Source organism: Adiantum capillus-veneris, chromosome 18, assembly GCF_014529385.1.
Source record: "Adiantum capillus-veneris isolate H3 chromosome 18, ASM1452938v2, whole genome shotgun sequence".
NCBI classification, from domain to species: domain Eukaryota; kingdom Viridiplantae; phylum Streptophyta; class Polypodiopsida; order Polypodiales; family Pteridaceae; genus Adiantum; species Adiantum capillus-veneris.
Window position 1 is genome coordinate 41,455,433 of NC_140948.1, and position 16,222 is coordinate 41,471,654.

At 44.8% G+C, this 16,222-nt stretch overlaps 1 protein-coding gene across 5 annotated transcripts in view; it reads left to right on the plus strand.

The window, feature by feature from the left end:
- Nucleotides 1-16,222, plus strand: part of LOC147435546 (uncharacterized) — a 41,969-nt gene continuing 25,747 nt past the window's right edge. For all 5 annotated transcript variants that reach the window (XR_015185090.1, XR_015185088.1, XR_015185089.1 and 2 more), the window contains exon 1: nt 1-3,348. Coding sequence is in view for 2 of the 5 variants with exons in the window: in XM_086488585.1 (XP_086344711.1) it covers nt 140-3,346 (3,207 nt within the window). In the remaining 3 variants the exon portion in view is untranslated. The remainder of the gene's footprint in view (nt 3,349-16,222) is intronic.

Here is a 16,222-nt window from a genome sequence, read left to right on the forward strand (position 1 = left end):
CAGATTGGACTTTAGCTGCCCTAGGCATCATTGTCGAAAATGCGGTGGTGCAGAGGCAACAGGTATACGGGAGCTCCAATTCGCCGTATGCAGGTGATGCCCTCGAGTTTGGCATCGCAAATGTTTGCCTTGCTCCATTATGTCACCAGAAATTGATGAACCTCAGAGATCTTGGGACAATCTTCTATCAAACAGGATTCTTGTGTATTGCGAGCGGCACCCAATCATTCCAGAGCTGGGGACGCCCGCAAGAAATCATGCCAAGTTTCCGGGGGAGTCCAAACAGAGCTCTCACGAGAATGTGTTGAAGAGTAAGGCTCAGAGTAGAGAGCAGGCAAGCACATTGACAAGGCTATTTACTCAGGCCCTTAAGCCGAGCTCTCAAAATAATATGGTTAACACTAAGGTGCACATTGGAGAAAAGGCTAGCAAATCGGCAAAGCTAAGTCACTTGAAAAAGAGAGACAGAGCTTCCTTGGAGAATGCAGTTATGGCGAGTCAGAATACTGCAAAGTTACTCAAACACATAACCGGAGAGAGATTGAAACCCTCTTTTTTAAAGCTTGACAGAAATGCTTTGCCTCGAGAGGGACTGATGCCCAAGGCGACTAAATCAAAACCTCCAGCTGTCTTCATGATAAAAAGCAATGCAAAGCTTGAGGTTGCGACAGAAGGAAATGCAAATGTACGTTCATCTCTTACAAATCAGGATGTTTGCAATACTAAAGATAATGTAGAAAAGGGCAGTAAGCATAAGCTCATGTGCTCAGTTAAGGTGTCTTCATTTCCTGATGCCAAGCAGAGGATGAGAGAAATGAGTTCCAAAACTCAAAGGCCTGCACGGCACCAACTGCCACAGAAGAGCCCTTTTCTAGAAGGCAACATGGCTACACTGGATAACCAAGCACGAAACTTCGTGAGCGACATTATTGAGAGGGCAAAAACATCAATCTCTCTTGAGGATGTGATGAGGAAACATGAGGTCCCTGCATGCTACAAGCGAAGTACTACAGGTGTAGACAGAAAGTATGCCATGGAAAAGGTTGAATCAATTGTCAAAGGAGTGCGCAAAGCCTTCAAGATTTTCAAGAGTGGTGGTATGGTCGAAGATGCAAAAGCGAATTGCTCTCCCGACTTTTTAGATTTTGTACAAGCCTGTCAGAAGGACTTGAATGTCTATCTTTGTCCTTTCCTTCATGGAAATAGGTATACATCATTTGGGTGGCATTTCACAATCCCCCAAAAGCTTGCTGAGATCGTTGAACGTCTACATTGGTATGTCCAGGAGGGTGACATGCTGGTGGATTTTTGCTGTGGCTCCAATCATTTTTCCCTCATGATGAAGCAAAAACTAGAAGAAACATGGAAGAGTTGTGACTACAAAAATTTTGATCTTTTTACAACAAACAATGATTTCAATTTTACAAAGGGGGACTGGTTTGATGTGAAGCAGGACCAGTTGCCTGATGGAAATAGGCTAGTTATGGGGTTAAATCCCCCTTTTGCTCTTGCTAACCAGTTTGTAAGGCATGCTCTCAAATTTAAACCTAAGCTCTTAGTTTTGATTGTTCCCAAGGAGACAGAAAGGCCAGGCCAGCGGCATGGACTGTATGATTTGATATGGGAGGATAATGTCCTCTTAAGTGGGAAATCATTCCATTTACCAGGTTCCATTGATGTGGATGATCAAACCTTGGAAGATTGGAATACAACTGCTCCCTTTTTATACATCTGGAGCCGGCCAGATTGGGCGGGTCGACATCATGCGATTGCTCTTGACAAGGGTCATGTCACACATTGCTCAAACTCTAGTTATGTTGGCAGTCAACTACATAAAACCTCTCTGCAAATTCCTTCTCTTTCAGATTTCGGGCTAGAGGAGGACGAGGAAAACATGGCAGGGGACATGAGGAATTTGGATCAAAACAAAACTGATGTTGAGTCCATTATTGTGAAGGCGACCCTTAATGGTCGTAAAAGTGGTGAGAATCAAGAAAACATCTCTCTCATGCCAGATAAAAAGACAGAGCCCACTATTGTGAATCTCACCCTTAACGGACATGAAGCTTGTGGTAATGAAGGTGATATCAATTTAATGTCAGATGGGCACACAGAGCCACTGGAATGCAATGATGTGGGTTTTACCAAGGAGGCTTTATCGGCCCCTCAAGATCAGAACATTGGTCTTGCTGAGAAAGACCATGTACCTAAGGGAAGGTGGTCCGAAGCATGTGGGAACCTACCATCAGGAAGAATGGACAATGCAAGACATGAATTATTGAAAAGAGCCATGCCCAATTTTGAATCTAATAATGATGGAAATGGATGTAGGCAAGGGAGGAAGAACAATGAATTATTGGAAAGAGCCATGCCCAATTTTGAGTTTAATAACGATGGAAATGTATGTACGCAAGAGAGGGAGAACAATGCTAGAGTAGAAGAGCCCGTTGTTCTTGTAGATCGAAACAATCAACCGAAGAGAGCATTGGATGACCCTAGCATGGAAGCTAATAAGGCAAAAGAAATACTCATGATACTGGACACCTTGGTTCTTGATGTAAGGAAGCTGCCTAACAACTATTATGAGCAGAGGCAAGCACCTGAGAGAGCTTCACCAAACTCAATGATGAGTGGGCATCGGGGCATTTTAGCAGAAAATCTATTTGATGGCTCTGTATCAAAGAACACCCATGGCTGTGATTTAGCATTTGAACGTTGTGCGCAGGCAAGTGAGCATCCAAGAGATAGTCAGTCGAATTGGGTGTTTCCCCAGGCAAACAGGCCAAGCAAGGTTCTGTATCGTCCACAGCAAGGGCCTATCAGCATGTGGAAGCAGGATACTCAAAATAGTAGGGGCTATAGTGATACTCACATCGCAATGCAGAAGAGACAAACTCAATACAACAGGCCAGAGGCACCAAGAGGAATGCTTTGGCTGCAAGAGCCAAAGAACAGCAATGGTCAAGGTGGATTTTTGCCTCGAACTCAGGGCTTCTCTGGGGGAGTCGGTAAGCATCTACATAATGGGCTTCAACCTGGACCAAGAGATGGAGTAGTGGGTGCTTTTCCACATAATGGTCTTCAATCTTCGCAGACTTGGTGTCAAGCTCCACATAGTTACTCCCCAAGGGCCTGGACAGGAATGCCAAGACCAGGTGTTGTACCGGCACAACCTTCATGTTTCCCAGAATATCGAGCTACCTCGGGCCTGCATGATCCTTCAAGGTTAACAACTAGCCACAACAACTTCATGCTCAGAGAGCATCCTGCACCTCTTCAAGGTAGCAGTCTAGGATGTCCCTCAGGCCAAAGGCTTCCTGGCCAAGCACAGAGACGTACTTTCTGAGGGTAATGAGTGAGCAGTACTCCTGTATTTATGGTGTCATTATATATGCTTATTCTATTATTGAAGATGAAAGCATGATCTGCCATCCTTATTATCGTTCTTTTCTTCTTTTTTTTCTGTAAGTTGAATAGGTTTTTCTTGTAACATGCCAAAATAATTATCAGCTTTTTGTATGATGACAACACCTCAGGCTCGCATGCGCGCACACATCTACATGCGGACTATGGTGGACATAGACCCAAAATTTCTTGGAAGGTCTAGTTGGTGAGACCACTCCTTTAATTTAATAAACCTATAGGTTTTTAAGGGCCAGTGCCTTAGTGTAAGGAAGATCCACCCCTCTTGGAGTTTAATCACATGGTAATTACATCGTAATCCCACATTCATGCACAATGTACCCTGCACACTCGGCCATAGGCACCGGACTCTGCACATGGCTTTAACACACAAGGAACTTCGTTATCCAACTTCTTTTTTTTTTTCCAAGAACAAGATCCTTCCATTAGGTAAGAAAACTGCCCAATGGGCTACAAAACTGCCCCTACAAGAGAGGGCGACATCAAATTGTGGGGAGATCTCCCAATGAAAAGATAAGATATGTACAATGATAGCTAAATCAGAAAATGGGAGGAGGACCACATTGGTGGGCGGTAATGCTATTTAGGCGCCCCATGCACCATGGTGAAGAATTGCCCTGGACACCAGAGATGCAAGAAGGCCTCGTGGCGCTCCCACATGCGGTCGGAGCTGACATGCGGCAGATGCTGCAGAGTGGCCACTATGCACCAACCAAATCCCAACTGCAGTAGCTCGATGGGAGCCATTGGAACATGGTGACTCTCCTCGGCTATCTGTTGTCCCATGTGAGACCCTCCTCGTGCCAATGATCCGACAGTAGGGCGAGCCTCTTTTTGCGCTATTAGTATGTGACGTCCCAGGTGTGCTGTGTAGTGGAAAAAGGGGATCCTTGGGTGATCGGTTAAAGTAAAGGGATCCTGCCAAAACCACTCCCCGGGGTCCCATTGCACTCGTACCAGAGGGTGGCTCCCAGGCCCATAAGTGCCAATGTCTGTCTCAAGAGCTGACAAGTGAGGATCAATCGCACAAGTCCTTCCAGTGATGCCCACAACTCAAATCTGTCGGAAGCAACACTGTGCCACCTCGAATCTTGGATGGTGATTGGAAGAGCACCAATAAGAGGTACCACCTTTTGAGGTTGCCCAGTGGCTAGGTCGGCTTCAAGTTCTCCAGCTTTCGGGTTGTAGTCAAAATCTATCTGCTTGAGGAAGTTTGGATGTATGATATTCTCGGTGGCGCCTGGATCGAAGAAGTTAAGTGCTTTGAAGCCGTTGATTTTTACATAGGCTCTACACGATTCATTGGAATTCTCGAGGTCTAGTCTGCTTAGACGGAGTTGGTCCTGAGGATTTGTCGACTCTCGAACCATGGGTAGGCTCTACAGGTCTATCTGTTCGTTGGGGACAATTAAAAAAATTATGGCCTGATTGAAAACATCCGCCTTCTTGTAATAAAGTTTCGCGGCGTTCTGGCGTCAAACGAGGCCTTTGTGGTTGGCTTTCACGAGAATTTCGAGGAGTTGTTGGTTGTGGCCAAGGATTCTGATTATTTTCCGGGGATTTGTCTGTAGCAAACTCCAACTTCCCTTTCATAATCTTGTTACCGACCACAGCATGGTCAATAAGGTCTTGCATTGTTGCATTGTTGCATTGTTGATACTTGTTTAGAAAGACAGTATTCCTGAAAGGTGATGGTAGTCCAATCGTATATCGCTTGCTTTGGTCCGCCAAGGGAATCAGCTTGAAGAAAGACATGTAGTCTTCCATGGTCTCTGTGGCAAGCATTTTCAAGTTTCCTCATTCTGACAAAATTTGGACTTCGAATAGGGAGGTCATGCGACTTTGTGCAAAAATAGTCTTGAAAGCTTGCCAAGTGTAACAAACTTGGACACCCAAGTCAAGATTCTACCGTGACACAGCAGAGATTCACTTCAAACAGTTCACAATCACTTGAGTCGATACGGCCTGGCGTAGTTCCATGCTTAGAGGTATTGGCCCCAAAGACTGGGCCCCTTTCGGTATTTATTTTTGTATTAATCTTTGTTCAAAGTACAAGAGAGCGGGTAGGTGCTCTTAGAAGTGAGGCCGTGCCCACTATTTTATAGATACAAGGGATGCCCAAAAGCAGTAAGTGAAAAGCTTTTAACATTCAAAAGCAACCGGGCCCAAAAATTTGTAAAAAGATGTCAATGCAATTTCCGACAGGCTGTACGGATAGTCAGCGTGAATTGCGGAGATCCGTACAGTCAGCTTGAATTGCGGAAATCCATACTCCAGGCACGTCAACAGAATTCAATGCTTGCTTTTAAAAAAAAAATTCTTGTGTCTCCAGGGGTCCCCTCGTCGCTTAGCCCATAAGTTAGGACAACTTAGGGAGTTGCCACATCACCAGTTTGTGACATACCCCCTCTTGAAAGCATTGTAATTGCCCTCGATTACGCCTGCAAAACAGATAGAGTCCATAAACTATCTTAGCAGACATTGACTGTTGGTACCGATGCACTAGGCACAACACATCTAGCACATGTACCAATCGACAGTCACATCACCGAACATCACAGGACATCACTTGACATCACATGACAAATCAAATTCAAATTATTTTAAAATTTTAGACCATGATTAATCGGCAACGTATTTAGCAATCGCATCTAGATCTAGTTGGGACCTCATAGATGCCCGATTAACTAATCCATATTGCAATCATGCCTACAGAGATTTATGAGACCGAAATGCTGCAATCATTTCGTCTATTAGTTCGTGCACTCAAACAAGTGAAGTGCAAATCAATCAGTATCATTTTCATTTTTGGGAATTTCAATTCATAAAGTCGTACAGCAGAATACTGTCAACTCAATAGTATCCCTGAAACCCAAAGGGACATCAGTGAATCTATATAAAAAATCGGGGCAATTTGTTGACAAAGGAGCGGAGTGTCACGTGACACATCCAACCCTATGTGTCCGTGGACAAGCTACAACATGATCAGGGTTCAGTCCGTCCAGTCAGTCTAGATTTAGAAGTGATCTGGCACTTTTGTGAGTCTATTTGTAGACCGTGCATGCCCAGTCACTTAGCATAGATGCATATCCTCTGGTTGCACACAACATGATTGTCAGAATTCCCATCAGAATCAATCAGAATCAGTTAGGGGAATTTTTTTAGTGCATTTAGCCTATTTTCCCCATTTTGACATTTTTAAACTTATTATTTTTAAGTGACTTTCGAACAAAAATAGGTAGAGCAATTTTGCTAAGTTTGTATATAAGCAAACCTAAGTTAGCACTAAATGGCAGAAGAGGCAGCAGGAGCACATGCTCAACATGCACCTTCTCAGCAAGAACCCGCAGAACCCCCAGCACCCTTGGCGTTTTTGGTCTCCATCCTCGCCACACATCAGCCCCAGCGTTTTCCAGTCTGTAGCATCGCCAGCAGTACCAGATCATTGGCGTTTTTGCACTAGCATATCCCCGCCATGACCAGCATACCTAGCGATTGCCTTATCAAGGGAATCGCGAGCAGATTCCAGGCAGCCTAGCGTTTTTCCCTAGCGTTAGAAGAACAGCCAGCGTTTTTGGTTTTCAGCCCTTATCGCTGCAGAAGTTCAACGTTTTCAGCATTCTACAACAGCAGCAGATTCAGCCCTAGATGGTTGCAGAAGATCCCTAAATTCAGCCCTCGAAAACGCAGCCAAAACAGTCATTTTCAGCCACCGAAATAGCCCCAAAATTCAGCAGTTTTAGAAGACCACAGATTTCAGCCCTAAAGTCGTCGTCGTCACCGACATAGTCACAGGTTGCATCAGTCCATTGCATCGTCATTTTACCACTTTGTGCAATCAAAAAGTAGATCACTCTCGCCGACGAGAGTGGGGCCTTCGGAGGAGGGTTTTACAACATCCCTGGTGTCGTATCTCTCTTCTCTCTCTATTTCTCAGTCTCATTCACTTACACGCACAGTGTCCATTCACTTTGTTGTGATCATAGCACTTTCCATTAAGAACGGAAGGCTCTCCCTTCCATAAGAACTAAAAGGAACCCTTGAGCACAGTTTGGAGCACTCATCTTGAGCAAAGCGCAAACATTCATTCCGCTGCACCTAACACGGAGTGACTCCCCTCTTGTGCAAACACGATGCACTAGATTCGCCCATACTGAAATCGGGGTTCTATCGGAGTAGACTATGCTAAACCGAATGCTTCAAGGTAAAGTTCCACAATCTGAGGAGTATTTGATAGGTACTCTTCCTCCATCCACTTCGCATCCAACGCAGGATAGTTCTTGAATTTAACCAAGAACCGCCTAATCACTCTACCTTTAATCTTTCTATCGTTATGTGCCAGTATCTGTTCTGGAATGAGCATCTCCTCGCTTTCCTCCACTACGGGTTGCTCATCTGGCTCCTCATCATCGGGCACATCGTCTTTGAAAGGCTTCAAGAAACTCACATGAAAAGCATTGTGAATTCTCCAAGTATCGGGCAGCTTCAGTCTAAAGGAGACATCATTTGTCTTTTCTTTTATTTGGAAAGGTCCATAGTATCTCATGCTAAGCTTTGGAAAAAGCCGCTCCTTTCCCTTTCTTTCTCAGGCGTGCCTTCTCAAAACGTACGAGCACCCAATCGTCTTCCTTTGATTTCAAATCGCGACGGTGTCGATCTGTTGCCTTCTTGTGTCTTTCTTGAGATTTCACTAAAGCCTCCCGGACCTTGGCAAAAGCGCGTGCAAGTCCCTCGTGTACTGGTCGGCTTCAAAAATCTTATCTTTTGTGCTTAGGAAGGGTGGAATCTTCGTAGCACCTTCAATAATCTCAAATGGCGCCTTCCCCATCGAAGAGTGGATCGTGTTATTGTAGGCAAATTTTACCAAGGGCAAAAACTTTTCCCATTGAGTCTTCTGATTAGAAATGTAAGACTTCAATAAATCCAGTATGACTGAATTTGCAATCTCAGATTGCCCATTTGTCTACGGGTGAAAAGATGACGAGAACTGCAACCGTGTGCCAATGTTCTCCCAAATAGCCTTCCAAAACAAACTCGTGAATCGGAGATCTCTGTCAGAGGTTATTGTCTCAGGCATGCCATGTAATTTGAATATCTAAGCAATGAACAGTCGCGCTAAATGATCCGGCTTGACTGTTTTCTTCACTGGAATGAAATGAGCTTGCTTGCTAAATTTGTCAACAACAGTCCAGATAACATCGTGCCCACTCTGTGTCTTCGGGAGATAAAAAGTGAAATCCATAACAATACTTTCTGAGGGGCGGGTGAAAATGGGTAAAGGCTGTAACAATCCCTGTGCTTTATGCCTGTCAAACTTGACCTTCTGGTATACCAAGCAACTGCGTACAAAATCGTCCACATCCTTCTTGAGTCTCGGCCAAAAGAAGTAACGCTCCACACCTTTTAAGGTGGTATCAATGCCGCGGTGACCCGTAAATGGTGGACAGTGGCATTCAGTTAGAAACTTTTCCCTCAACGGCCGTGTAACGCACAACATTGTTTTCTTCATCAAGTAGCCATGCCGTATGGAATATCCCGCTACTACCTCCCATTCTGTATTCGATTGAATACATTAGAAAAATCTGGATCTGTGGCGTACTGATTGACCCTGTCCAAAAGCTTCTATAATGAATCGTGGAAATAGCCAAGGTGGAATTTGTCACAAAGTGATGACGTGGCTGCCAAAGAAACCCTAATCCTGGCGACAGAAATGACACGTGGCAAGTAGCGCAAATTGTGGGATTCCGTACAGCATCTTTTGGCAGTTTTGCTTTATTATGCTCCACGCAATTGGAGAGAGAAAGAAAGCCCTTTTTGCTTTATTTGATGAAGCGAGAGAGAGAGAGAGAGAGAGAGAGAGAGAGAGAGAGAGAGAGAGAGAGAGAGAGAGAGAGAGAGAGAGAGAGAGAGAGAGACTGTCGAAAAGCAGGCAGCTTTTGAGCTTTTGATTTTCAGCTTTTGGGGCTCTCCTTTTGGCATCCCTTGTACTTTTAAATATGCGAACAGGCCTCATAACTCAGAGCATCTGGACGCAGAGTCTGAGTGTGAGAGCCTGCCCGCACTCTTGTACTTTGAACTCAGATTAATATAAAAAGAAATACCGAAAGGGGCGCCAAGCTTTGGGGCCAATATCTCTAGGCACGGAACTCCGCCGGCGGGCCAGTGTTGAATCAATTGTGAACTGTGTACTGTATTGAAGTGGTTATTTGGTGCTGTCGTGGTAGATTCTTGACTTGGAGTGTCCAAGTCTGTTACAGTGGTATCAGAGCACGGCCGATTTCTCTTCTACGAGAAATCCGATCCCAAATTTTTTTCCGAGGCACCTATGGCTTCACGCAAGGATTGGTCGACTCCCTCTGCATCCGGTGATGCAGCAAGGGATCACAATGAAGATTCCGGCAAGGAGTATGACCCGCCTCGGCCTACTCAGGCGGAGTGTCGAGAGATGGAGCATTGTGAATTGATCGGCGATACAACAAAGATGATGCTCAATTTTGCGAAGGACTCAAAATTTGCAAAATATATGAGCGAGACTTCTTTTGAGGAAGTGCATGCGCAGTGGCAGAAAACCACAACACCACCCCCAAAACCCGCTCGCAAGAAACCTTCTGCTCACAAGAAATATTCAGAGAAGGAATTAGAAGAGGTGGTTGATGCACGGAGTGCTCAGCTTTTTGATGCGCAAAAACAAAGCTAAAAAGCACGGCAAAAAGCAAAAGAAAGACACTGACTTCCCGGGTTATTTGGGTCGTTAGTCGACATTTGAAAAGGCAAAGAAACAGAAGAAGCGTGTTCGATTTGAAGAAGTACCCAATTCTTCTTCTTCTTCTTCTTCTTCTGACAATTCTTCTAGCTCATCTGACTCGAGCGAAGAAGACCGCAAAGGCAAAAAGCGAAGCAAGAAACAACGCTTCGAAAAGGGCAAAGAAGTCTAAATCTTGCCCAATGAGTGACAGTTCTACAGAGGACTCGTCTACAGACAGTTGCGACTTTGACGACAGCAACTTTTATGCAAAGAAGAAGAATTTTTATGAAGCCAACCAATATGGCTTTCTAGAAGATAAAAGCAAGAAGGTCCGAGAGTTTAAGAAAGGTGGACAGTTAATTAAATTTGACACATTTTCGGGATATAGAGATGCTTCGAAGGCTTTGTCTTTTGTACAGTAGTTTGACATCGCTTTCGTGGGAGGACGCTACTCAGAGCACTCGAAGATTCGGAGAGCTGCCTCTTACTTTAAGGGGAATGCTCGAACTTGGTGGTCCACGCTTCTTTTAAACAAGACTGCGCCAGTTAAATGGCTGAAATTTAGGAAGCTTTTTATTTCTTCTTGGCTGACTCAAGAGTATGAACGCGATATACGAGCTGCTTGGAACCATCTTCAAATGACCAAGAAAGATACAGTGGACGCTTATTGCGAGAGATTCTGGAGCTCTTTTCTACCCGCCTCTTCATTCAAGAAGATCTCGTTCAGAGAACAGATTGAGCGGTTTACCTTGGGTCTATCTACAGAGATCCGAGATCACTGCTTGGAACAAAAGTCAGCTCTGATACCAATGTTAGGTGTAGCGGAATGAATGTTTACGCTTTGCTCAAGATGAGTGCTCTGAACTGTGCTCAAGGTTCCTTTTCGTTCTTATGGAAGGGAGAGCCTTCCGTTCTTAAAGAGAGTGCTATGATCACAAACAAAGCGAATGGACACTATGCATGCAAGTGTATGAGACTGAGAGAGAGAGAGAGAAGAGAAATACGACACCAGAGACGTTGTAAAACCCTCCTCCAAGGCCCCACTCTCGTCAGCGAGAGTGGTCTATTATTGATTGCACAAATTGGTACAAATTGAATGCATGTGACTGATGCAAGTCTAGGCTATGTCGGCGATGACGACGGGGATGGCGAAGCCGATCTAAGGGCTGAAATCTGCAAGTGTGTATCTGCTGTCCAAAAACGCTATGGGCTGAAATCTGCTGTTGCCGAAAACGCTAAGGAAAACGCTGATTCTGCTGGTCTTTAGGGCTGAAAATTTGCTGCTATGTCGGGGTCGGAATGGCTTTGAACAGAGGGCTGAAATGCACCTCCTGAAAATGTCCAAAGGCTGAAAATCTGCAGCGCTTCTTGATGGGATGAAAAACGCTAGGCTGCCTGAAGCATGGCGATGGGTTGCTGATGCAAACGCTATGTCTTGTGATGGCTATGCGGTGAAGATCTGATGCAAAACGCTAAGCCTGTGGTCTGCTGTCGCCAGAATCTGCAAAGCAAATCGCTGGCTGATCTGGTGATGAAAACGCTAGGTCTTGGCTTCTGCTCCAAAAACGCTAGGTCTCTTGGGGGGGTTGTGCTGAGAAGGTGCTTGTTGAGCGTGTGCTCCTGCTGCCTCTTTTGCCAAAAAGTGCTAGTCTAGGTTTGTTTATATACAAACTTACTCAATTTGCCCTACCTACTTTCCAACAAAAGTCACTTAAAAATAATAAGTGAAAAATGTCAAAAATAGGTGAAATAGGCTAAATGAACTGGAAAATTCTCTTGAAGGATTCTGATGGGAATGCTTATGATCATGCTGTGTGCAACTAGAGGATATGTATCTACACTAAGTGACTGGGCATGCACAGTCTACGAATAGACTCACAAAAGTGCCAGATCACTTCTAAATCTAGACTGACTAGACTGACTGAACCCTTGTCGTGCTGTAGCTTGTCCACGGACACATAGGGTTGGATGTGTCACGTGACATCCCCTCCTTTTCAAAGTGAGGTATTGGTACCGAACTGTATGGCGTCGAGGGAGATCGCCAATAGCATCCGAAATCCTGGAAGGGACTCTTCGCCGGCCCACTCTGATGTGTGGGTTGTGCGGTACTTGAACTTCATAAATGTCTGCAACGCTTGCTTCTTTGAGCCGCGCCAAAAGCGACACAAAGTCTTTTGTGTCTCCTTCGATGCTTCAACTTCGTCTAGAGTCTCCATGGCTGAAAATTCATGAAACCATTTCCAACACAAAACCATGAACATACCTATTCCATGTAAAGTGAGTGGAAAAAATCTCGTCTTCGCTAAAGACTGTGTATGCAATGTAAATGAACATAGAGACGGAGTGACAATCCGTTCATCAAACACATGCAAACAATGAGATCGAATCTTTCTCTTATTATCTAGAGCAATCAACTGTGGCAAAACACAATGGAAATGCCCACGCTTGGTGCTCATACTTTCATGTGCTCGTTCTATGAATGTGTCATGCCAAGGAAGAGACATGGAATGTGACTTCCTTATATACATACTTTTCAGCTTTTCATGAGAAATCCACATACATTCGTGCTCATTCATGAGTGAAACGTGCTCAACATACAATATGTCATGCCTAGGAAAAGGGATCACATAACGATGCTGACTAAAATACAGGAAACGATCACGAATGAAACATTCGAACAATGCGTGCGTATCAATCAGGCGAACACATAATACTTCCTGTAAGGGTTCTTTGGACCTAGGCTCGAGAGCCAAGATCGGTTCTTCCTGAGGGGGTTCTTTGGACCTAGGCTCGAGAGCCAAGATCGATTCTTTGTGATTGATCGAATCTGCAACGAGATTAGCTTCTCTAAAAAAAGCATCAACTAACTCATCATCCTTGTGAACAATCACATCATCTTTATGCAAATCATCATGCTTGTGAGAAATCACATCTTGATCATGCAAATCATCATGCTTGTCATTGTTATCCAAATCATCATGCTCATCATTATCATTCAAATCATCATGCAAATCATTGGCATTCAAATCATCATGCGTATCATCATGCAAATCATGTGTGTCATGCTTTGGAGAAGAAGAGACTGAGAGAGTCTCCTTCTCCTGAATCCTTTCAATCTTGTCTTGCATATTAGCAATGAGAGAGGGAGAATGAACAATGTTCTCTCCACGAATGACAATGGCAGACTCACTTTTGGCATTGGGAGTGAAAGTGTTAGCCTCCCAATCAATGAGAGGGTTAAGATCACGAAACCATCGAATGCCCAAATTCATATCACATCCTGAGAGAGGAGAGACAAAAAATCTTCTACGGAAAGTAGCTTGTTGAATTGAAAACAACACACCGAGACACTCTTGCGTGATGAGAGAGTCCATACCGGGAACAAAGCCAGAGACCTCTAGAGGAGATTTCTGACTAACTTCTAGGCGGGCTCTCTCAACAAGAGAGAGACTGATCACATCATGCATACTACCTGGGTCAAACAATAGACAAAACGGTGCCCCATCATATGACCATAACATTTAATGAGAGAATGGGTCAAGAGAAACTTGGGGCACACTCGTGTTATCAGTGATTGCATTGACAGAGGAAGTGGGTTCTGTGGATTCTTTAGATTCATTCGATGCAAGCTTAGGGCATGTTCTTTTTATGTGACCCTTAATGTGACAATGAAAACAACGACTTTCCTTAGAATAAGTGCTTTGCTCTTCCGACGTGATGTATCCTCCTAAAATTCCTTGTGCTACCTTTTCATATGGAGTAAGCTTAGGTTTAGCAATTGTGTTAGCCTTACCCTTACGTTCATTGGAAGAATTCTTTTCTGAGAGATTGTTAGAAGATTGGTTAGAAGAGTTACCGTTCTTACCAGTCTTACCGTTCTGAGGGTTCTGAGAAGTCTGAGAGGTACTGTGGAAGTCTTGTTTTCCTTAGGCTTTCCCTTGTTGTGCTTCATCTCCTGTGCGAGAGCAATCGCTACCGCCTTGTTGAGATCGATTGGATCGAGCACCTCGACATCGTACTTGATATACTCGTCCATCCCATAAAGGAACGCCTCTTTGCGTTCATCATCCGACTTGCGTAATTGGGTACCTAGCTGCAAAACACGATTAGAAAAAGACATAACCGGCATACCATTTTGCTTGAGAGCGCGCCAATCGTTCTTCAATCGTGCGAGGTACTGAAGTGGCATAAACCGCATCTTGAGCTTGTCTTGGAAATCAGCCCAATTGAAGGAAAGGGGCGTGAGTTCGTCGGCTTCCTCTAGGTGCGCGGCTAACTGTGCCTCTTGCCATACGTGGTACCAATTGATGATATCACCGGCAAGGTACATAGCTACCGTCAAAACCTTGCTAATCCCTGTCTTCTTAGTTGTCGCAAAATAAGCATTAAATTGATGCAACCAAGAATGAATAACCGTAGCATCCATCTTACATCATACTTACTGAAAGTCAACTTCTCTGTGACTGGGTTGTTGGAATCCGCATCGTGACTTGCGCCACTTGAGGAACTCCCACGATCTTTGGCTGGTTCGGACTTCGAGGCAAGTACTTGTCCAATCAATTCTTGAGTGTGGAGTTCTCTTTGAGCCTCACGCTCTACCTCCAAGGCCGCTCTTTGAGCTTCTCGTTCCTCCTTTCTTTGTGCTTTTCTTTTGTTTCGTTCATCGCGCTCGCGTTCTAAAGCAATGCGATTTGCTTCTGCAATTCGATTCGCTTCTTGTTGTGCCAGCGCAAGGCGAGTCGCTTCGTGATTGGCTTCTTGTTGTTGGGTCATCATGTCCAACATCGACTTGACCATCACCTCCATGGAAGTTGGTACAACTTGTGGCGTAGATGGAGAAGGGGGAGGGTCGGAAAAATCTCTTGGTGGGGAGAACTCTTCGTCGCTCTCTCATGCTCATCACTTGTATGCGAAGTATCCATTCCGCTTCGGGCGATGACCATGCACTATGATCTTTGGTTCTTAAGTTCACGAGGAACTTTGGTTCTTGAGGGTCTTGAGGTTCTTGAGAGTCTTGAGGTTCTTGAGGTTCTTGAGGTTCTTGAGGGTTTTCTTTCGCTTGCAAACCGTGTTTGAGAAGGATCTTCTCTTCACCCGAGTTCTGCTCTTTTCTGCGGGCGCACCCCTTGGCGGCCTTGCGCTCACACCAAGGTTGCTTTTTCCCACCTCACGTCGATTGGCTGGCCGCTAAGTGCACGGTCCGCTCTCAATGAGTGAAAAGAGGCACAAGGGGAGGTTGGACAAGCCCTTCTTTCTTGGGTTTCCTGTCACTCTTCAAAAACACGATTAGGAATCGACACGCCCAAGCGAACTTAGGTTCGTGCGATGTAACAAACTGCCGACGTGTCGACCTACTGGCCGAGGGGCCTAAACCCTAAGAAGAACAAGTAACAAAAGAAGTGTCACAAAGTGATGACGTGGTTGCCCGAGAGCAGAAACCCTAACCCTAATTTTTGCCAGAAACTCTAACTGTTGAAACCCTAATTCTGGAAACCCTAACCCTAAAACCTGCAAACCCTAATTCTGCCAAAAACGCTAACTGTTCAAACTCTAATTCTGGAAACCCTAACCGTAAAACCTACAAACCCTAATTTTGCTACCAGAAACCCTAAAACTGCAAAAACCCTAACCCTAACCCTAGGGGCAGATTTCCGCGTTTTGCGTTGGCTGATGACGTGGTAGGCTGTACGGATTTCCGTGATTTTACGCTGGCAGCTTTTGGACCAGAAGCTTTTGAGTTTTAAAAGCTTTTTACTGTAACTGCTTTTTAGGCCAAGGGCCTTTAAATATGAGGCTAGGGCTCATTCTCTGGCATGCTTCTTGGAAAAGGTGCAGAGTCTGGAGTACCGGCTTGTACTTTGATGATGCAAATATCGAAAGGGGCGCCAAGGTTTAGGGCCAATACTCTCTGGAGTGGAATTCCGCCACTCCGTGTCGCGTGTCGTCTCTCTTTCAGTTCAACTGTTATTGAAGTGCTAAAAGTATATTCAGTCTGTTCTTTTCTATTGGCATGTGGTGCCCGTCTTGTGACAGTGGTATCAGAGCATCAGGCGT